This window comes from Colobus angolensis, unplaced genomic scaffold (assembly GCF_000951035.1).
Source record: "Colobus angolensis palliatus isolate OR3802 unplaced genomic scaffold, Cang.pa_1.0 Scaffold80, whole genome shotgun sequence".
In the NCBI taxonomy this organism is placed as follows: Eukaryota; Metazoa; Chordata; class Mammalia; order Primates; family Cercopithecidae; genus Colobus; species Colobus angolensis.
Window position 1 is genome coordinate 7,635,932 of NW_012121821.1, and position 23,724 is coordinate 7,659,655.

Below are 23,724 nucleotides of genomic sequence, written 5' to 3' on the forward strand. Positions count from 1 at the left end.
GGGGAGGGGAGGGGGAGGGGAAAGAAGAGGAGGAGGAGAAGGAGGGAGGAGAAAGAAGAAGAAGGAGGAGAAGAAGGAGAGGAGGAGGGGGAAGAAGGAGGAGGAGGCAGAGGGAAGAGGAGGAAGAGGAGGAGGAGAAAGAAGAAGAAGAAGGACAAGGAGGAGGAGGAAAAGGAGGGACAAGAAGGGAGAGCAGGAGGAGAACAGGAGGAGGAAGAAAAAGAATCGGCAGAAGAAGCAGGAGAAAAAAGAAGAAGGGGAGATGGAGGAGAAGAAGAAAAGGAAGACAAGAAGGAGACTCATAACGGACATTTGAATAAATATAGTCCTACGAACACAAGGAACTTCAGCCATAGGATTTCTTTACAAGAGCAGGAGCACTTCAGGAGAACATGCTACAACAAACAGAACATTTAGAAACCCAGGACTGGCACGGAGACCTTGAATCCAGGGAGGTGTGCAGCAGATGTTACTCAGGACCCAAACCAGAGGCTCAGTGATTATCTCTAGTATATTTTGTCCTAGGTCAACACCTTGGGACGGGTCTGGGATGCTCAGCCCCACCCAGCAGAGGTACTGAGGCTACATAAATTCTTCCTGCTTTAAGCCTGTTTTAAGCTGGGCTCTAGAGTAAGAATGATCCTGGAAAGGAGAGAATCAAAGGATGCAACTAGGGGGAGCTAGGAAAAGCACATCAGAAAGGAAGTTAAACAGGGACTGACCCATATCAGGTTTCAGCTTTTGGAAATGACGCTTTAAGCAGAATTTTTACAAGCTGGCGTCTATCCAAATAGGAACTAGTGACTGCTCTGGAGGAAAAAGAAAAGGCATATGATAAACAGTTCGAGAAACCAAGGATGTTTCCACTTGAAAAGCAAGGATTTTAGGAGTCGAACAATAGCCATTGTCAAAGAAAAATCTATCATATATAAAAGCATCAATAATTTTTTTTCCTCTGAAACTCTGGAAAAACTAGTACTAAATAATGTAAATCCTAGGGAGGCAGATTTTGTTTCAAATTAAGAAATAACATACTAATCATCAGACTTGTATATAAGCGGGATGGGCAAAAATTAGTAAACTTTCACCACTTTAATATTTCATTTGAGTGTAGATGACCATAAATATAAAATATGTTTATCAGTGAGAAGTCAGATTCAGTGACCTATAAAATTCAGGCCTCTCCTAAGATTCTGTGACATGCATATATTCAGAAGGAAAAAGCAGTAAGGGCACTCCAAGGATGGAAACTGACGCAAAGGCAGGAAGGCAGAATTGTTCAAGGGACCCTGAGTACACAAACCTGGCTAGACTAGAGTTGACTCTTTAGAGAGCAGTACTTAGTAAAGTTAAAATATTAGGTAGGAGCCAGAAAGTAGAAGACCTTCAATGCCCACCCATATTTTGACTTTAAAGAAAAAAGGTGGGGATAGTATACTGATTTAAAAAATAATAGACTTGTCAGACAGATCTGGGTTCAAATTCCAACCCATCACTTGGTAGCTATTAGACCTTCCTAAATCCCAATCTCCTTATCTGTAAAATACGGTTAATGAGGATAATGATATTACCCATCCATAGGGTTGTTGTGGGTATTAAATGAGCTACTGGATAGAAAACCTGGTACATAATAGCAATTAATGTTAGCTATTACATTTTTACGAGACAGAGAAGTGGTGGAGGGTGAGAAAGAGAAAAAGAGAGGTTGGACATGGTTGCTCATGCTTGTAATCCCAGCACTTTGGGAGGCCAAGGCAGGAGGATCACTTGAGGTCAGGAATCTGAGACCAGTCTAGGCAACATAGTAAGACCCCTCTCTCTACAAAAATGATAATAATTTTTAAAAAGGTAGCCAGGCATGGTGATGCGTGCTTGTGGTCCTAGCTACTCAGGAACCTGAGGTGGGAAGATCTCTTGAGTCCTGGTGGTTGAAATTGCAGTGAGCTATGATTGTACTACTGCACTCCAGGCTGAGTGACACAGCAAGACCCTGTCCTCAAAATAATTAATTATTTTTTAAAAAGAAGAGAGAGAGGCTATGTGCGGTGGCTCACCCCTGTAATCTCAGCACTTTGGGAGGCTAAGGCGGGCGGATCGCTTGAGGTCAGGAGTTCAAGACCAACCTCACCAACATGGTGAAACCCTGTCTCTACTAAAAATACAAAAAATGAGCTGGGTGTGGTGGCGCATGCCTGTAGTCTTAGGTACTCAGGAGGCTGAAGCAGGAGAATCACCCGGCAGGCAGAGGTTGCAGTGAGCCAAGATTGCACCACTTCACTCCAGCCTGGGTGACAGAGCAAGACTCTGTCTCAAAAAAAAAAAAAAAAGGAGAGAGAGAGAAAGAGAGGAGATTCCCAGACCTACTATCCTTTTAAATGGTAAATGGAAAATATTAAAACTATTATTGATTTGACTCATTCGAGGCTTAACCTCGAATTTCTGTCTTAAATGTATCTTCTTAATTTCTGTCCTTCAAAACTGCTTCAGAACTTTGTATGAAGTGAGAAAGTCATTACAAATATCTTAGATATTTCTTTATTGCATGGCGACAGAATAATCAATCAAAATCTGCAAAATGGAGACATTTTTCAATCTTTAAGGACTATGTGTTAAAAACTAAACAAACACAGAAGAACTATGTCCAACTCTTTAAAATGAACAACAAATTCTAATTACCTCTTTTTGAAATTCAGCCATGGCTTGCTGGAATTGTTTTGCACTTTCCTCTGTGGTGCTCAAAAGCCTTGTGTTTTCACGGAGAGTTTCGTTGATAATGCGATCAGACTGAAAATGGAAAAGTATTTTACATTATTCATGCCACAAGGTAGTATTTCAATTTTTCAAACTTTTTCAAAATTTTCAAACATCTGTACACACACCTCAGATTTGAAAACAGCTCCTAGGATACCTGCCGCCACCTGCAGGAGCAGGATCAGAAGCAAGCCTATGAAAAACTGAAGAAGAGGAAAAGAAATATACATTATCCTCAGTGCATTCAGTAACATCTGGGGACATTTTGGCACAGCACTTCTCTCTACAGCCGGGATTATATCACAGTGAGAGTGTCAGTCACACTCTTCATTTATTCCACTTTTTACTTCAAGCTGAAAATTTTGGGTTCTTTACTACTCAGAAAACTTTGCTCCAGAGACTGATTGAGGAAAGTTGTTCAGGCAAAAAATTATCAAAACAACTATTGGTATCTGTATGATATTGACTAGAGGGAAGTCTGAAAACTGAGATGAATGTATTTGAATGTTATTTTACTCCTTCCCTTTCTTCATCAAACACAACCTCACACAAACTCAGAACTGGCTTTGAAACAGCATCTCCACCACTATCAGAATCACCTGGCATCTTGTTACATCTATAGATTCCTGAAATCGGCCTCAGATATGCTGAATCATAATTTAGAAGGAAGCAGCCCAAAGACAATTAGATTTTTAAAAACAAGCTCCTTGAGTAATTAAATTCTCCAATGGCAAATAAGGCCTTGCTTTTCAAAAAGCAATCACTAGGAATGTTAGAGTCCCTTTAGAACTCTGTCTCTATCATCCCTCCCAATAATCGAACAGTTTTAAACATTTTCTCAGGTACTGATATAATCCTTACTTATTAGAGGAATAAGTTTAGATTAGATCTGATAAACTTTTACATCATATTCGTATCTGCTAAACACTTGATTTTTTCCGATTATTTTAACTATATCCATTTTCTACTGTATTATGTTAAAAGTGAATGCTTGTGAATTATCCAAAACCAATTTATCCTTCTCGATGTCCTCTAAGAGACAATTCTGACTATCTCATTCATTTCAACTTTTTTTTTAGCATGGCACGTAAAACACCTATGATTTTACCACAACCTACACTTGGATTCATCTTCCACCATTTACTGGAAACAGTCTTGCCAGTCTCCTGCCATACCCAAGGCTTCTCAGTTCCCAAACACACCAGCTTTCCAGAAAGCTTTTCCTACCCTCACTCATACAAATACCTTATTCACTTCTGCCCTGGTTTGAAAGTCCCATCCCCTGTCTTGCCCTTTGTTTCTGAGGCCACTCCCACTGTAGCTATTTGCTTACTTATTAATCATCCCTAGTAGGTTCTAAAGGTCTTATGTATTATTTAGCACAATATCTGACACACAGTGGTATGGCAGTAATGTTGAATGAGTGAATGAATGAATGGATGAATGATTAAAATTTGTCTTCTCTCAGAGTATCCTCCAGTTTCTAAGCCAAACTAAGCCAAATCTAAGCCAGATCAGCTTACACACTCAAACCTTCTAAAGAGAAGTTGGAGGCAGAGTTTCATCAATCATGGCATTTTTTAACAGACAATAGAGATGGGAGAGAATTCTCTGGAGTCTGAAGGTTGGACACTGGGATTTGTTTAGAGAACTCACCAACAGAAGCATGCAGCGACTTTCTTTTATAGCACCGCAGCATCCCAGGAAGCCCAGAATCATGATGATGGCACCTACAGCAATCAATATGTTCACAGCAACATAGGAGCTAGAGCCTAAATCTGTAGAATTTAAAACCTGAAGTAAAAAAGAGATTAATGGCAGAAAATTCTTTTCCTTGAAGTTGATTTTGCTCATTCAACAAATATCCATTGAGTGCCTACTATGTGTCAAGTCCTGTGCCAGGACCCTGAAATACATCAGTGATCTTAAAAAGTACAAATCTTTGCCCTCATGGAGCTCACATTCTATTGAAGTGCTATTTGCCCAAATGTTTCCAACCTTATATTTTTCTAAAATGATATGTTGAAAGCTGGGTAGAAGAAATGTAATAGGTTTTTTTAAACCCTATTTTAAAAAGCTTAGGACAGTTACTTTTACTCTTCTTGATGTAATCTTTGGTTCACATATTTTGTGTATTCTACATAATGTAGCATTATAAAGCATGTGTTCTTATGGTTTTTAATTCTTTAAAAAGTTCAAGTTCTTTAAACTACTGATAGACACAACAATATGAATGAATTTCAGAGTCATTATGCTGAGCTAAAGAAGCTACAGAAAAAAGTAAATACTGTATGATTCCATTTCTATAAAGTTCAAGCATAAGCAAAACTATGGTTATAAAAATCAAAGCAGTGCTTGACTTTGAGCAAGGCAGAAGGGAAAACAAGAGTTAACTGAAAAGGGACATGAGGGAACTTCCACGGGTTAATAAAAACGCTTTGTATCTTCATTAAAAAGAAATCCAGTTCCTGATATTTCATATCAATTTTATCTCTTTGTTCCCAAAAGCCATAGTCCATAAAGTCATCTAGAAACTCTTTAATTTGACTGTTAGTTAATGAGATATGAGAGGGAAAAAATCCTAGGGTTCTTTATAGTGGGTGGGCTACCCACCAGGCATAATTCAGTTCTCCCAACAACACACACATACTCGTCTTCACCACCCTCATAACACCTAGCCTCAGTCTACCTCTTGTCCTCGATATGTGGATTTATCCAGAAGTAAATCACAATGAAAAAGTAAAGCCTTGTGCATGTGTTACGCATAAATCCTATATGTAGCCCATTTGTTTTCTATAACCTCTATTTACTAGGGTCTCTCTAGATAGAGCACTAGTTCCTAGACTAACTCGAAACCTCTGCCTCCCAGAATGGGCTATATAGCACGGAGATCAGCTCTCTTAATAGTCAATACCAAAATGACTGCTATGCTTTAATGATATTTTTGTTTTTCAAGGCTTTTTAATTCTACTTATTGCCTAGAGAAAACTTTTATTCAACAATCAACAGGAACGAATGTGCTAAAGTTATAAAAGCATTAAAACAAATATCTATATTTTGTCAGGGTCCTAATAAATATGGAACAGTCACCCAACCTACTGGGCTCCAGTTTCCCCATTTATAGAAGGGAATTGGGTCAATCTCTGTGATAGCTAGGCCTCCTTTGTCTCTTAAAAGTCTATGCCTACAGATAATGTTTCAATTTACATATTTTGAAAGCTTGGTTAAGTCCTAAAGATTTTTGTTTGTTTGTTTTTATTGTTTTCTTATTAATATTAGAGCTAAAAAATCAGTTTTGTTAATAAACAGGCATGACATTGGAATAAAAATAAATGTGACAAAAATAGAAGCATTAGGAAACTAGCTCTATGGACTTACTGCTAAATATTGCTTCACTAGAATGTTGTGGCCAGTACAGGCGAACCCTGTGAGAGGATGAAAGCCTCGCTGCCTGGGTTATCAGAACTTAGAGAAGATACCCCAGACATACAAATAATAGTTCAAATATCTACACGTGAGGCCAAGATAGCGTGACCAGCACTTGTGCAGCAGGTAGTGAAACACTTCTATGAGGCTAACCTGGGCAGGGTGACCCACTGCCAGAGACTAGCCAGAAAGCAGTGTATTGACTGTCTAGTGGTCATTGTTCCAATTCCAGCCCAACAAGTGGCTATTCTTATTCAAGAATGAAGTGGAAATCTGAGTTCTGATGTTTGCACCAGGGGAGGCACAGTAGGGTTTGAAAAGCTGTCTTGAATGAACACTGTGTCCCTGTGTGTCTTAGGACAAGGGGAGAATTTCAAGACAGAGAAATTCAGCTGAGCCTGAAAGATGAGGACTCAGGAATCCTCTTTGGATCAGAAGGGACCTCCTGGGACAAGGATGGCTGCCCATGTGCTTTTCCTCATGGTGTTAAGTTTATCCTGAGGTAGAAAAAAGGGTCCCTATGAGACACTTCAGCAGAAAGATCTGTCATTTCCCTAACATCCTTCTTTTCTGTGTTTATGTTCATGTTTTTCCTTCTAAAATTGCTACCTCTGTTTTTTCACTAATAAAAAATTCAGCTCTTTGCTTAGTCTTGATTCTTTGTCACTGGCTTGAGATAAATACAAACCAAGCCAATTTTATATAAGTCAAGCTGGTTAATGTTGTCCTGGTAGACACTGGCTTTTGTTCAGGGTGACAGGCTGATGAAGCATGAGTCAAAATGTAACTAAAGATGCTGTCTAACTCTTATTAATTCATTCTCATCCCCAGATGTGGAGTAGCACCCTCTCAAGGACAACAGTTCCCCTTTAATACATCCAATATGTACAATTTTTTAACAGACTAAACACCACATTTGTTTACTAGAAGCACTGGGAAGGAAAGAAAATATCAACAGGAAGTAAAATAATAAAATAAAATAAATTGCAGGCTGCACACACATCTTGAAGGGCCAAAGCACCGTGTAAATAGGTGACTGTTAATCTCTGTGCTTAATTATGAGTCCCAAAGTCAGACTTCAGATTCTACAGGATGGAAATTCTGCACATCTTCAAATGCTCCTCTTGGACTCAAACACCAGAGCTCCAGGCCATCAGGAAGTCACAACTCCAGTTATCAGTAGAAAACAATCAGTGAAATCCTGATGGACTAGGATGTTACTAAAAAGCTGCCACACCCATCTCCCACCCAATTTCTTCACCATGGTGAGGCACAGAATGTAGAAGCCACTAATTGCCACTGTGATTCTCCGGGCTTTCTAAAGACAGAAAGCAAATTTTAAAAGGAAAAGAACAACAGGAGAGAGAGAGAAACAAAACAAAACAAAACAAAACAAAAAAACAGAGATACAGTGAGAAAGAAGTTTTCAGAAAAGCCACCCACTGTAGCAAAGGAAACAGAGCAGACGTTAATTCCCTTTTCATCTTTCTTTCCACTAGGCCGTGTTCAAAGACATTTAGCTGCACCATGATATAATATGTTTTAGTAGAAAATACATTGTCTTAATTGCTGGCTTAATAATCTCTCAGTAATTATCAACTTGGAATCAAAGTTCTTCTCAGAGAGGAGAAACTCTCTTTATGTGGGCAAATACCTTAAAAAGGCTCTAGTAGTAGAAGAGGTGATCCTTTAGTGGCAAGAGCCCAGAAAACAAAGAACAAATAAATGGCTCTGAATGTGTTAGAATAATAATTTGCGGGGATGGAGCCCCAGAATAGAAGAGGGGAGAGAAAAGAATAAAAGCACAGGAGCCAGGAAATGGTGCCAGGGTGGCATTATGTTCCGTAAAACTGACAGAACAATCCCCGCACGCTCACCCCCTCCCTCTTCCCGCAACTCTTCCCACATTTGGGATACTGTGGCATGGAACAGATACCACACATATGGAGTCCAATAGCTGGAACCAGAATTAACCAAACGAAATACACTTCCTCCAGTCCTGTAGATCTGGGTAAGAGCTTTGGCACTGGGAACGGAATGGTGTGTGGGGGAGGAAAATGGGTCATGTTAATCTTACACATATAGCAAAAATCTGGACATCCCCAGAGAATTACTGAGTTACACTGAGTTAGATCAGCCACTACTGGCAAGCGGTTACCTTCACGGCCAGTTGCCACAGGTAAATAACAAGTACCCTTGTATCTTGTTGCCTTTAAAATACAGATTCAAATTATTCTTCTCCAAGAAAACTTCTCATCTTCTTTCCTTTTAGACCAACCACATTGGGATCAACTAAATTATTGTCAATACCTTCTATTATAAAAACTGTTCTTGGTGAGAAGGAGAGGTGGCCTATATCCTCAATATAGGCCTTAAACAAATGGTGGCCTTAAACAAATAGTAAAAGGAGGAAAATTTCCACTTTGGCGCCTTCCCACCTGTATCTCAGTGAATGTTTTTGAATTTTTTGAATAACACCTCCTCCATTCTCTAGAAAGATTTTTCCACAACTAGCACAGTGCCAGCCACATAGTAATTTTGATGGATTGAATTAAATTATAAAATCACGTAACAGCATAAGTGATTACATGAAGTAGTTGAGAGAAACACTTTAGACATGTTTATTACTATTATTGTCATAACTTTCATTATTATAAATGAAATAAACTACATTGGGGAAAGGGTTACTTGTTTTTGCATACTTACCTCTTGAGAGTCACTGCTTACTCGTACCCATATTGCTAATGCTAGGATCAAGACACCACATAGCTGCAGAAAAAAACAAAACAAAAAAAGAATACAATTAGGATCATATGAAACTCTGATTCCACACCCTCTCATCTATCCGGTGACAGTAGTTTATCATTGACTATACTATCACAACCTGGAAGATACACATGAGGCATATTCATGTACAGATCATTGTTGAAATGTTACATTGCAATTGGTAAGTTTGATGAGAATAATTCTATTTCTCATCCACAACTCACTCATAGGTCTATGGACAAGAAGTTATTTCCATTAGGACAAGAGTTATTTTTCCATGTAACTCTAGCCCTGTGTTTCTGCTAGATTGTAGCATACAAAAGAAAAGTCACAACAGTTTAAAGATAAAATATCTTTATCATGCCTCCGGGTTTGTTTGTGAGAAACTATGTTGGACCAGGAAAAAAGGGAATGATTGAATAGTCACCATTCATTTAAGATTCAAGAGGAAGGGAGAAGTTGGGATAGACCGGAAAAAGTAAAACATTTGACAAGATGTGCAGTTCAGCAACAAGGCTACACAATAATCAACAGTTTTTGAACCCAAAAAAACTATCTTAAAAACAAGCTCTTTTAGGTGGTAAAGTTTACTCAGAGAGAAGGAACAATGAAAGACAGAACTTAAAGTCTTAAATTCCTTTAATGACTTTACCAGATTATTTAATTTGGACCAATGCCAACACAATAAAATGTAAAACACATTTTACTTTAGTGTAAGGAAAACTCTTGTCATTCAGGGTTTTTTAAAAAAAGTTATGCATTGTGGCTTCAAAAACAAAAATCAAAGATCTATTATTAGATAGAATGTTAAGAGCTGGCCTGGTAACATACCAGACACAGCAGGCCTTGGAGGACTTAGTAGACAATTCTGACCTTGCTGTGCTCTGACAGACAAATGTCCTTGGAGCATCACTGCTTTCATGCATGGTTGAGACATATGTCTAGAACCCCCAGACAGCACTTTTAATGGCTTCTCATTGAGTTTGCAGGGGAAATAGAGTCAAGGGCTCTGTTAAGGACTAGGAAGCACAATGACTCTGTGCTCCCTAAAAGACCTTGAAAATCATCTAGGTCTAAACCCCTCATTCTGAATGGAGAAATTGGAATCCTGGGTGCTAATTATCACATCATGAAAACGCGGAGCAATTCCTAACCAACCCGCCCTTACAAGATACTTCAACTCCTACAAAATAACGAATGCAATTAAAAACCAAACCTCTTTAACCACCAAATAACCTATGCAATTATCTCATACACACACATAAACACACACACACCATAAAATACAAATGATTAAAAAACACAGCTTTTGTGTTTGAAAATTTTCCTTACTTCTTTAACCCTGAGATTTACAGCATCCTTTCACTAAATTCTAATTTCATTTGCAAATGAAGACAAATGCTCATTTTACCAGTTCTTTGTTAAACAGTTTGTGAATGATAATTTATGTCAAATGATAACGAGACCCTCTGGGATTTTCAGTAATTTCATACCAACTGAACTTTTTGTTCATTGTTTAGTTTGTTCACTGATTATCTTCTTTCTTTTTTCTTCTCTTTTCACAGGCAGATTCATAATGGTTGCCTTAACAGTCATTCTGGCCTTTAGCTGTAACTAATAAACCTTATAGCTATTATGAGTAGCATTCTTTCCTGATATTTGTTAAACTATCAATGAAAAAACTTTAAGAATTCTTAGTAAGAGCTTAGTAAGAACTCACTGTGATATTTTTTAAAACTTTAACTTTTTTGTTTGTGTATTACTATTTACTCTTTCAAGGTATTTAGACATCAAATCATTCACAAATTGTATTAAATCAATCATATCTGCCCCTCAGACAGCAACTTTTAGTCTTCTCAGCCACTGAAAGTTTTCTGTAACATTAACATCTAAAAGAAAGAGTACCCAACTGTTCCAGAAGTCAAAAATATTTTGCCCAACTAATCTTCAGAATTAGACAATCTTTTTCAGGAACTTTGAAGCTGGCCAAAGTATCATTTCCATCCCTAACTCTACCTTTTCTTCAAACTTCATTTTAAAAATGAAACAAATGTTTAGAGTATATCATTCTCATCTGAGTGGAGAAATTCCCATGTAAACATCAGTCTAATATCATGAAATTATTCATAACTTTGTTGAATGACTTTAAAAGTAAATTTATTTTCTATCAAGAATGACCATCCTAGAGCCATGAATAATACTGAACTATTTCATCCCATTATTAAAAGATTGACCATTATAATGGTTCTTTGAGCCCTTTACCAAGTTTAGCTTTTAGGGTTTTTCCCCTAATGTTTTTATACTATTTTAAAGAATTAAAAGTATAAATTAATAAATAAATGCCTGCTCTCTATTTTCTGTTGATAACATTATAAAAGTAAAATGGGTTAGTATCGTGATTCCAGGACCCTGCAGAACTGACTAGGCCTACCTTTCCCTGCTTGTGGTTTCTCTTTGAAGAGAATCACTGTGGTTTTCACTCAGCTTTCACAGAACAGCCGTCATTTTATGGAATTTGGATGCAATAGGTCTGAACCAGCATCCTAAGAAATTAGGCAATTCTGATATTTGCTTACAATGGACTGAATTGTGTCTCCACAAAATTCATACGTTGAAGCCCTAACCTCCGCTGTGACTGTTTTTGATGATAGGCTTTTAGAAGATAATTAAGATTAAATGAGGTTATGAAGATGGGGTTATAATCTGATAGCAGTGGTGACATTATAGGAGAGAAATCTTTCTCTCTCCACTCACACCCAGGGAAAGAACATGTGAGAAACATGAGATGGCCAAAGAATGAGGGTCCTCACCAGAAACTCAATTGGCTGGCACCTTAATCTTAGCCTTCCTAGCTTCCAGAACTATAAGAAAATTAATTTCTGTGGTTTAAGCCACCCAGTCTACAGTATTTTGTTATGACAGCCCAAGCAGATGACTAAGAACAGGCAGACGCTGAAGAACATAAAATATCAGGAAAAAAAAAAAGGAGGGGAGGGGGGAAGATAATCATCCAGAACAAAAATAAATGGTAGAATGCTGATTTGTCCTCTTCTCTAATAATGTGTCTCCAATCATCCCTACTCCTTCCCTCCAAATTCTACCCTTTTATTTGGGTGTTTATTGAAGTATGTTTGGAGAATGCTGAAAATGCTGTGTGAGGGGGAGGAGTGGATTTTGAATTACATCATAATTGGTCCCAAAATGGACACCTTTTAGATAAGCTTAAGAAACTCTTCCTGTGCTGCTCCTGAGAGGATAAAAAAGAATAATATGCAAGTGGATAATTACAAAATTTGTTTTTGTGATAACCACAGAACACTAGAGGCGACTCTACAATGATAGGGAGCAAGGATTCCGAAAGCCCTAACATACTAGGACCGTACTGCTGCTGCTACTGTTATTGTTCATTTTCAGGTCTCTTCTTTTACTAAACATTTATTTTAAAGTCTTACTTCAATTGCATTGTGGTAAGAAAGTGCAGACTGTAGGATTGTTACTTTTGAGTTTTTTTGCATTTCCTTCATCAATTTCTAAAGATTCAGAGATACTAGAAAAGACAACAAAGTCTCAAGAGGCTACAAAGTTTATTAGAAATTTATTAAATATACTTCATTCATTAAATCATTTAGATCCCCTGTATCCATGTTTTTTCTTGTCCTTCCTGAGTTATCAAAAACTGAGAGGCGGGTTGTGTTAAGCTGAATTAATGGAGTTTGCGTTTACTATTCTGTATCTCTAACAGTGTTTCCTCCATATAATCTAATAAATGCTATTTAGTGTAATCAGTCTTGGGTTTTAGCACAGAGTAAATGTTACTAAACTGCTATTTTCTGTTACATCTCTTTCCAAATATCCTCCTAATTTACATTTGAGATAATAAAAAAATAACTATCTAGACACGTGACTTCTTTATTTCCAGACCCAAAATGGTTAGCCATTTAACCATGATTTTCCCACGCTTCAACTATCAATTTTTACTTATACCTTAATCATTTTGGATATGTTTCAGTAAATTTTACAGTGTGAATATCCAAAGATCTCTTTCTCTCTTATTCATTTGTGAAAGGCTCTGAATACTCATCAGACATTGCTCCATTGTCTTCCGACTTTCAGGGTTAAACAGGAGAAGAATATCACCAGCCTTATTTTTGCTTATGCATTATTTGCTTGTTTTCTTTTTTGTCGGTTGTATCTAGACATTTGTAAGATGTTTATTTATCTTTTAACTAAATTAGTAGTTTTCTTAATATTTATTTAGGCATAGATGTCTTCTTTCATTGGGGTAGAACAGGCACTTGCCATCTGCATACAGGTTTTCAGCTCCACAAAATTTCCATATATTAATTTGATTACTATTTGTGTTCCATTTATTTTGTCCTCTTTTTCAGGAACACAGCTTATTTTGGGTTTTCATTCTCTGTTGTCTGTATCCATTATCTTCTTTCACAACATTTTGATTTCTTTTTTGATTTTCCTGTGGGAGAGCTTATCAGTTTGGGATTCTATGTCACTGTCTTTATTTAATGTAATCTCTACAGGGAAGTTTAATTCTGCTATTATGTTTGTAGTTTACTTGCAGTCCTTACATATTTTATTCATTTCCATTTTTATCTTATCCTGTTGTCCACCGATAAACTTTATCTTCTCTTATGGCCTCCATCCACTGTTTCATGAGGGGTTACTTTCTAGCATCACATTGTGGATACCAATTTCTACATACATTTTTTCAAGATTCTAGAGTATTTCTTTCAGGGATGTGTGCTTGCCCTCTTAAGTCTTCAGGGTTACATATCTTTAACTTATTCAACAGTATTTTCTATTAGGTCTTATGCTAAATTTCCTTGAACAAGATGAGACAAATTCTGATTTAGAGTTCATTCAGAGTAGAATGTGCTGAGGCAGGTGGATCACCTGAGGTCAGGAGTTCAAGACCAGCCTGGCCAACATGGCAAAACCCTGTCTCTACTAAAAATACAAAAAAAATTAGCTGAGTGTGGTGGCACATGCCTGTAATCCTAGCTACTCAGGAGGCTGAGGCCGGAGAATCGCTTGAACCTGGGAGGCGGAGGTTGTAGTGAGCTGAGATCACGCCATTGCACTCCAGCCTGGGCAACAAGAGCGAAACTCTGTCTCAAAATAAACAAATAAATAAATAAATAAGAAAGAGTAGAATGTGCATTCCCTTTACAAGCACGGCCTGATGCTGTTCTGATCTACTAAGCCTCATGCAATATTGGATTTTCTGATGCTGTAAACCAGTGGAGTAAATTAAAATCTTCAACTTTTAGCAGACTCTGCAATCATGGTTTTTAAAAAATCTTCAGCCCCATATGAATGGTGTTTATTGTATTGAGTGTTGTTATGGTTTACCTGTGTCCTCACCCAAATTTCATCTTGAATTGTATCTCCCATAATTCCCACGTGTTGTACAAAGGACCTGGTGGGAGATAATTGAATCATGCGGGTGGTTCCCCCATACTGTTCTTGTGGTAGTGAATAAGTCTCATGAGACCTGATGGTTTTATAAGGAGAAACCCCTTTCGCTTGGCTCCCATTCTCTCTTGCCTGCCACCATGTAAGATGTGACTTTCATCTTCCACCATGATTGTGAGGCCTCCCCAGCCACACAGAACTGTGAGTCCATTAAACCTCTTTTTATTTATAAATTACCAGTCTCAGGTATGTCTTTATCAGCAGCGTGAAAACAGACTAATACAAGTGTTAAGTGTACACTCCATGTGTCTCCATGGTTGCATTCATGTGCATCTTCCAACAAGCACTCGGTATAACTGCTGCAAATTCTAATTTTTAAATAACTCTAAATTTAGGGAAAATAAATCAACCACATTGTTTTCCTCCCACAAAGGGCCTCAGTAAACACTAAAACCCTATATTCATTTAACTTCAAAACATGTAGAGATGAATGTTCAGCATTTAATCTGTATCCTGTTTCTGAATCAAAAAATGACACAATTTCAGTAATATTCTTACCATATTGTTTCAAAAGTATAACTTTCATATAAGTAACACCTGTAGAACTGTACATCCATTTGAAAAGCCTAGGAAAAATACAAATGACAGCCCACAGGCCACAGGGCATTATATCACGAAGTTATAACTCAAGGTAATATGCACAGACAACATGTATCCTATCTTCCTATCTTGAAAAATGTGCCCACTTAAATCACCTGGAGGAAAAGGTTTGATTTAGAATTCTCAGGGCATTTGAGCAGGGAAATTTGGGTCCTAGATATTCAAGGCAGCCTCGGGGCTGACATATCCCTCTACTCCTGCATATTCCTCGCCCTGTGAGATGAGAAGAGGATCAGAGTAGGGCTAAAATTATATTTACCTTTTGAAAGTCCATTATGTATAAAACACTGTCACAGTAGATTCTAACAGTCGTAAATGAAAAAGCAATTATGATGTTTGGAATCAGGAAAAATACGTTAATTGTGCTATTATTCCTTGGTTACAGGTTTCCATAAAATAGCTTAGTTAATCTTTCCAATTAATTCTGCCAGATAAAATGATCATTTTTATTTCACAAATGCAAAGACTGGAGTACGGAAAAGCCAAGGGAAATGTTCCAGAACAAGAAGGGGTAGATTCAGGATTGAAATCTCAGCCAGTCTGTTCACAAAATCCACCTTTCCCCCATTCCCTTAATTTATGATAGAAGTGTTTCTGACTTATCATGTTCTTGCTATCTTATTTCCTCTTTGTTTTAAAACTCAACATTTAAATTTATTCATCACTATGCCAAACAGTTACATATTTCTGCTTCATAAAAATGCCTATAAAATACTGTTGAAATGTCTTTTTCTTAAACATTTATCTAGTGTTAATTCCTATTTCTTTATATGTATTAACTTATTTAATCATCACCACAAACCCATGAGGTAGATAGTACTACTATCCCCATTTTTACAGATGAGAACACATAAAGCACAGAGAGGTTAACCAATTTCCCCAGAGAACCACGGCTACTGATGAAGGAGCTGATGTTCAGCCTGCTCTATCAACCAGTGGATTCTAATGCCTTTTGTTGCTGTTTTAGTTCCATGCTAATTACATAGGGTCAGGCAATCACTGTATTTACAAAATTCATACACTTCAGCCATTGTTAGGTCTTCATCTTGAAAGATTCCATCAACGGACACAATAAAATATAATTGTGTCCTATTCTTTTCAGTGTACAACCATCTCAGGGTTATGTCTGCTTTGCCTCCAATCTTTTAATTGCTCTCAGCACATCCAATCTCAATAAAATAAAATGATGAATATTGAAATGCTGGATCCCAGACTCTCTACAAGTTCCGACTTCTTTCTGCTTTCTTCAAACCTCCTTGTGCAGTGGCTTCCTTCAGTTACTAATACATTCAGCTTTACAATTTGGCTCCTCCCTATGACTCATTTGAGATTGATAATGTACCTTATTCTTCTTTCCCTCATTAAGAACTGGCCTTTCCATAGCTCTCTGTCTCTAGCCATTATTCCATTGCATCCACCAGCCAAAGACCCCATGTTTCATACTTACTCAGACCCCTAAGGCACCATAAGCATCTACAATATTCCTAGGCTTGAACTATCTGAGAGGAGCATTAAAAAGTTGGGGCATTTCATCTATTTTTGAAACAAGACTCAGGGAAATAGGTTTTGTACCTATAATTTATCTATTATCTCTAGCACCTCCAGTTCTCTAACTTGCATCCAACTCTAGCATGAGTAATCAGGAATAACTTTCACTTTTACATGTTTTTCTTCAATTAGTAATTCTAACAAATGGAAATCACCATATACTTATGTGGTATATCTCAAATTGTCCCCCAAAAGAACCTGGTCTGTTTAGATTAAATAACCACATGCATATCTAAGAGATATTTTAACATCTGGCTTTACTTTGCAAAGGCTCAGTTTTGCAAGTTATACCAGAAAGAATGCATTTGAAAACACAAGGCCCTGGGCATCTATAAGAAAACCACATCAGTGGGGTCATTAAAATTTTTACTTAAGTAAGTATTAGGAATGTGACAAATTGCTGATTTCCTATGAAGGATTGTAAAATTCCAACTGAGAGCTCAGAGCTGAGCATAGAAGGGACAGTAGATATAGGAACCTTCCCTAACCTCAGAGATTCCTCCTGCTGCCTATATTTGAATTTAAAATATTGATGTCACCTCTTGGCTAAGAAATTATCACTGGTTTTTACAACTGTTGCTCTCACTGAAAGACTCCACTTCAAAATCTCTTACGTAGAGATTGTAAATCCCACCACATATGCTGGTGGTAGGAATCGCCAAGGGACCTTAGTTAGAAAGGTCTAACTGAAATCTACAGCATCAAAAAGACTTGTCTTTGTTATCAAAGAAACAGATAATATAACCGTAAAATAATCAGAGCTCCGGTCAGGCACGGTGGCTCATCCCTGTAATCCCAGCACTTTGGGAGGCGGAAGTGGGTGGATCACCTGAGGTCAGGAGTTCGAGATCAGCCTGGCCAAACATGGTGAAACCCTTTCTCTACTAAAAATACAGAAAAATTAGCCAGTTATGGTGGCGCATGCCTGTAATCCCAGCTACTCGGGAGGCTGAGGCAGGAGAATTGCTAGAACCTGAGAAGCAGAGGTTGCAGTAACCTGAGATCATGCCACTATACTCCATCCAGCCTGGGTGACAAAGGGAGATTCCTCAAAATAATAATAATAAGAAGAAGAATAAGAAGAAGAAGAACTCCCCAGAAAGCAATGATGTGGGTGTGGCATGGTACAGACCTCTACAATCTACCTTAAACCCTATTAAGGTAGGTAGGTAAATAATCCTGAATCTATAACCTACCCCTTTCTAGACTGCTATTTTGATAATTCATACCCATTTCAAATTTCTGATTAGCTGTTTAATGAAACACTGACCTCTGATGTCTTCATAACAGCTATTAGCACTTTCCAGGATATTTTAATACAATAAAGATATATTTTAACTGTTTCATAATTTGAAGATTGCTACTGGTTTGAGAGCTTTGAAACATCTTTAATAAAATAGAAGCCTTGCATTTATTAGCATATTAATATTTTGGTTTGTTTACATGTGCCATATATATTCTGTATTATGTAAGGAAAACAATGACTACAGCTCTTTAAAGACAGATATTAGAACTTGGTGGAGAAATAGCTGATTCCAGGTCTGGACAGGAAATAAGCAAGTGATCTGGAACATGTCAAACCAAATACTAAAGAGGTTATCAAAGTTATTAGGATCATTTCAAAAGAACTTCGGTCAACTTGGAAGAAGCTCCTGATGGCCAGAGATCAAACAAATTGCACATTAATAAGGGTAAACATTGTAATGGAGCTGATCTATCATTTCATAAGGATACTTAAAGAAATACTAACTTATCACTGTCAGATAATACTAGTAACTTAACTCATCACTTGCAATCTGGTAAGTAAAGAATAAGAAAGAAGTATTTTATGTCATTAAAAAATATTAAAAATGGGATACCCAGGTAATGAAACAGTAAATGAGAAATTTCTCCTTATAGAAAGTGTTCCAGCTAATAAATAAAGAAAAGTTGATGAAACTAGAATATCATCACTTTGAACCTCTTAATGAACTAATGATGGATTTTTGGCCCTTGACCATCAATGGCTATGAATGTCACAAAAGAAGGAAACAATCAAACATCCAGTGCCTCCTCATGAAAGAATACACTTATGATTGTCGTGCCAAAACAAAAGGACCTTGAATTGTATCAGGCTGCACCACAGGTATGCAAATAGCAAAATCCAGACTGTGGGCAATGTGATAAAACAAACAACATACACCAGTGCATAAAATTTCAGTAGGGAGAAAAAGAGGTGTTGACTGGGGGAGAATCAACCAATTAAAATAGACATGAAATATACATTAACCAATCACAAAGCGTGGACCTTATTTAGATCCTGATTCTAACAGGAACATTTATGAGGTAATTGGAATTTTCAGCCCTGAATGGGCTCAAATTTGACAATTGATTAAAATTGTCAAATCAATTTAACAATTGATTTTAAAAATTCTTATTAAGTTTTTAAGTTTAATGATATTGTGGTTACTTTTTTTTTTTTTTTTTTTTGAGATGGAATCTCTGTCACCCAGGCTGGAGTGCAGTGGTGCGATCTCAGCTCACTGCAACCTCCCCCTCCCAGGTTCAAGCAATTCTCCTGCCTCAGCCCCCCGAGTAGCTGGGACTACAGGCAGCTGCCACCATGCCCAGCTAACTTTTTGTATTTTTAGTAGAGGTGGCGTTTCACCATGCTGACCAGGCTGGTCTCAAACTCCTGACGTTGTGATCCACCCACCTCGGTCTCCCAAAGTGCTGGGATTATAGGCATGAGCCACTGTGCCCTGGCTGTGGTTACATTTTTTTCAAGAATTATTATGTTTCAGAGATATATATACTAAAATTCTTACAGACAAAATTATATATCTGAGATGTGCTTCAAGATAATATGGGGTGGGGGAAGTGAATAGAGTAAAAATGGAGAAAGATTGGCCATCTTTCTGTGGTCATTGGGGCTGGACAATGGAGTTGATTACCTATCCTGTCTTCTTTTGTGACTATTCAAAGTTCTCCATTAAAAAAAAAAAAAAGTTAGAAACAAAATAAAATCAAAGAATACAGGTCTTTCTTTTTTAATATATCCTACTTCCAATGCATAATCAATTTAAATATCTCAAGGGAAGAAATGTATCAGAACTAACTAAAAAACTGGCATATATGTAGCATGAGCTACATTTAGTATTTGCAAAAGCAGCCCATTTTTTAACCTAAAAACAGTCCATTTGTTTTACCTTCTTTATTTTACTTTTTAAAATATTTAGTTATTTAAAATTCACCAATATATCTATTTGTACTCATTAGCACTACTGATCATTGAATGGAAAATCAGTCTATACAATAAAGCTGTATTCATGTAGCTAAGTTTAATTAGGTTCATCATTATTTTAATACAACAGAAATATAGCAACACATAGATATGAGATGTCTGTTTACTAAAGACCTAAACAGAGGTCTACTAAAGAAGCAAAACCAGAGTTCTTTCATCCTTGGAGTGGATAAGCTAGCTTTTAATCCAGTATACGAAATACTTTTTTCATTTAAATACTTTGTGCTAGTTCCACTGATTGCCATTTAAACAATCTTTAATTGTACCATATATGCTAAAAATGATAAGGTCAATTTCTCAACATCCCAGCCTGCTCTTTTCACACCTTGTTTTTCCATTTTCCAATGACAGATGTCACTTATCAATTTGTTGGTTATGTCTATGTCAATGAACTTTCAAGAGAAACATAACAAATTGCTGAAATACAAACACTGTCAATTAAAAGGTGGGGTGATGACACATTAAAATACTGACTTTAAAATGCCAATACATATATATATATCCACTGCCTTAGTTTGATCTTCTTATGATTTAGGAATTTTATCATTTCCCCCTCAAGTTTTTCATGACCCATTTTTTTTTTTCTTTGAGGCTCTGAAAATGATCTTTATTGTCCCACACCCTGTGATTCACCTGTTCAAACCCAGAAGTGAAGGGCGGGAATCAGGACTCGGGCTCTGGATGGAATCAGACCATGTTTTTACCACAGAGTCCTTAAATTAGGGAGGCCTGCTTGATATACAACTAAGAATAATTGTCCTTTAGTTAAGGGGTATTTGTTTTCCTTTGTGATTGTTTTTACAGCAATATCAAAACATTTATGAAATGTTTATCCTCACAGATTCTGAAGTACACTTTTTTGAATCATTGGCTCATTTTCAATTACTGAAATAACCAAAGAAAGAACAAACAAATCCAAACAAGTACATGGAAAATATATTTTCCCTCTTCTCCTCTTTCTCTAGTGTACAGTCTGTTCTTGTTTACGATATTTGTATCAAGATCCCCTTTCTTGCATAAAATTGATAATTAAAAGGAAAACACTTACCCAGAACAAGAAGTTGAAGGTAAACATAGAATATTTTACACAGCCACTCACACCTGCCATTTCGGAAAAGGATTAGGAATCCAGATGCCGTGAATTTAACTATTCGTCACAGGTTTGTCCTGCAATATGCTCTGGAGCAACTTGCCTGCAGAGATTCTGTACCCACGGCTTCAGGGTGGAAAGAGAAAGCAAAGAAGTAGAAGGAGGAATAAAACGGTTATTAAAGTAGATTAAAAAATTAACCCACACATTTAAATATCGCAAAGGCTATCTCCAGGCAAGTATGTTCCTTAGCTTGTCATGGCTCCTGGGGCACTGGGCCAGGATATTTATTACCCTTTCTCAAAAACTGCCTCCTCCAAAGTAAACAGATATCAAGTGAAGGGAGTGGCACTGGATCAGGCGAGAGAATGGCACAGTGCTACTATGTTCTTGGCTTTCAGAAACCACTGCCTGACTTCCCTGCCCTCCATTTCAACTACAGGGAAATAAGGTTGTTTTGTTTTGAGTTAAGTGGACATTGTATCTACTCATTTTTGCATTGCATTTTCTCAATACTACAAAATTTCTTCTAAATGCAATAAAATGCATTTAGAAATCTGCAAAATATCAAGGCTTAGACATAGCAACCTGTTATCATTAAATCCAGAATAGTAAAACAACCAGTACATGTATCTGCCCTCCAAAACATCTAAATTTACTTCAAAACAATTCCAGAGCTGCTGTAAATCCTCTGCAGAAATTGCAGAGGGAGAGGCAGCCTTGCCTGTCGTGATAAGACTATTTGCTTTTTATCTTTTTTTTTAATGATATAAAGGGAAAGAAATCATAAAGTGGCACTGACTGCCACATTGTGTTCATAATGCATAGTCATTTTGATAGCTTGGTTTGTTTTTAAGGTGGACACTGTACTTTCCTTCCGCTGATAAATTGTATCTAGCAACAGCTCTTTTCCACCAACTCAGTTTCTGGATTCCAGGTCCTCTTGGACAAAACATTCAAAATGAGAAGGTGGTCATGGATCAGTGACCACAGATTTTACTATTTGTTTCTAGTGCTAATAGAAGACAGCTGTCTCAGGTAAAGGCAAAATTATCTGACATAATCAGGGAGGTGTGGACTGCTTTGTGTAAACAGCCTGGGTCGTGTTAGTTTCCACATCTTGCCTCTCAAAGGGAGTTCTTCTCCCCCTAAATAAAAGAACCCTCTACTTTAAAAGGTTAAGAAAATTACTCTTTAGAATCTTTGCTAAGTTTTACATGATAAGCAAGCATGAACTCCTTACAAAAGAAAAATATTATTTCTAATTTTCACTGGCATACAATGTTTCTGAAACAATCCCACTCCCTGTCTACAAATACAATATATTTCAATCCATTATCAACAATAATATTTAGTGTTAAAGGCCAAATTTAGGATTAATTCCAAAAATAATGGCTTAATATATAAATCATCACTAAAATTGTTTGTGTTCTGTTTCCTACTAGCAAATGGAAATAGTTTCACAACCTTCTATTGAGATATTCTGTATATAGAATAATCCATGGCTGAAAGAATAATTTCAGGTTGAATGAAAACCAAAATTGAATTATAGTCCCAGAAATGATTATTTATCATTTACAGGCTAAAATTAAAAAAAATTACAGATTTAAATGCTGCTTTGTTGACAAGAATGTATTGAATACTACCACATTTTAGTTTGAAATAGATATTTTGGTGGATGCTGAACATCCTTAAAAATAATCCTGTATAGTCTTTCGTTAAATTACTCTTGAACTCTGTAACACAAAAATCAATGGATATGTTTGTACAGGAGAATTACTGTGTAATAGAACCCCCTAGTCCAATTCAGAACCTATATGAAACAGTTCACTCCTGGAAATTCCTACCCCTATTAATATTATAATCACACAACACTCTCCCAGGCTGAATTTGTACAGGTATTTTGTATTCCTCTTTCTTTCTATCCAATCACTCTTACTGGTCTGTGTAGTTCCTAAATTACTGTCAAAACTATTTCTTCCATCTTATCCTTTTGCATTTCATTATTCAGTCCTTCATCATTTCTTACTTGAGCTGTATTAATAGAATGAGAATTAATTTCCCTGGCAGTCTGTCCCAGCTCCTCTCTGCCTTAGCACTTTAAAATTCTTTTTGAGAAATACTTATTGATTAGGTAATGATAATGATGAAAACCCAATCTAAGGATGTTTTCCTTTTACCTACAAGATAAAGTTCAGATTCCTTAAGGTAGCATTTATGGCACATGGCAAACAAGTCCTCCACTCACTTGCTAGAACTTTGTCCCTCCACTTTCTTCCTAGGCAGCTTCTGCTTCTAGGCTCCATAACCACAGAATTATTTCCCAGGCCTAGAACACACCTTTGGATTTTATGCCTTGTTCCTTCTGCCTGGAACATCCTTTCCCAACTTCTCTATTGCAACATCCCTGTGGAGCCTTCCCTTCCTCATCCTCTGCCCCACTCTGGGCAGATTTACTTACTTCTCAGTCCTCAAGCCCATTATTATTTGAACAGACCTTAATCTACAATTGCCACTATGTCACATTTATTTGTGTCTCTCCCCCAGATTTGACTCTGTATGCCTGAAAAGCAGAAATCTTACCCTATTCCACCTCTGTACCTACAGTAGCTGGCATTAGAGCTACAGAGATTTGCAATGGCACCCAAGCTCCTCAGAAAGTTCAACTAATGATTTCCTCATAAGGTTCTCTAGGGAACTACCAATATGCTACCTCTGCCTTTAAAAAAATTATTAGGTAAAGAAAAACAGTTTCTTAATTTCAGGA

General features: G+C 37.1%; 1 protein-coding gene across 4 annotated transcripts in view; it reads right to left on the minus strand.

Annotated features, from left to right (window-relative positions):
• Positions 1–21,338, minus strand: part of TSPAN8 (tetraspanin 8) — a 31,554-nt gene extending 10,216 nt beyond the window's left edge. For 2 of the 4 annotated variants that reach the window (XR_001000383.1, XM_011929332.1), the window contains exons 1-4: positions 8,884–9,056; positions 4,408–4,545; positions 2,880–2,954; positions 2,677–2,784 (exon numbers count right to left, since the gene is read on the minus strand). Coding sequence is in view for 3 of the 4 variants with exons in the window: in XM_011929332.1 (XP_011784722.1) it covers positions 2,677–2,784; positions 2,880–2,954; positions 4,408–4,545; positions 8,884–9,018 (456 nt within the window). In the remaining variant the exon portion in view is untranslated. Of the gene's footprint in view, positions 1–2,676; positions 2,785–2,879; positions 2,955–4,407; positions 4,546–8,883; positions 9,057–20,915 lie in introns of those variants that run through there. The other 2 variants (XM_011929334.1, XM_011929333.1) reach the window with 2 other exon arrangements.
• Positions 21,339–23,724: the final 2,386 nt, after the last annotated feature.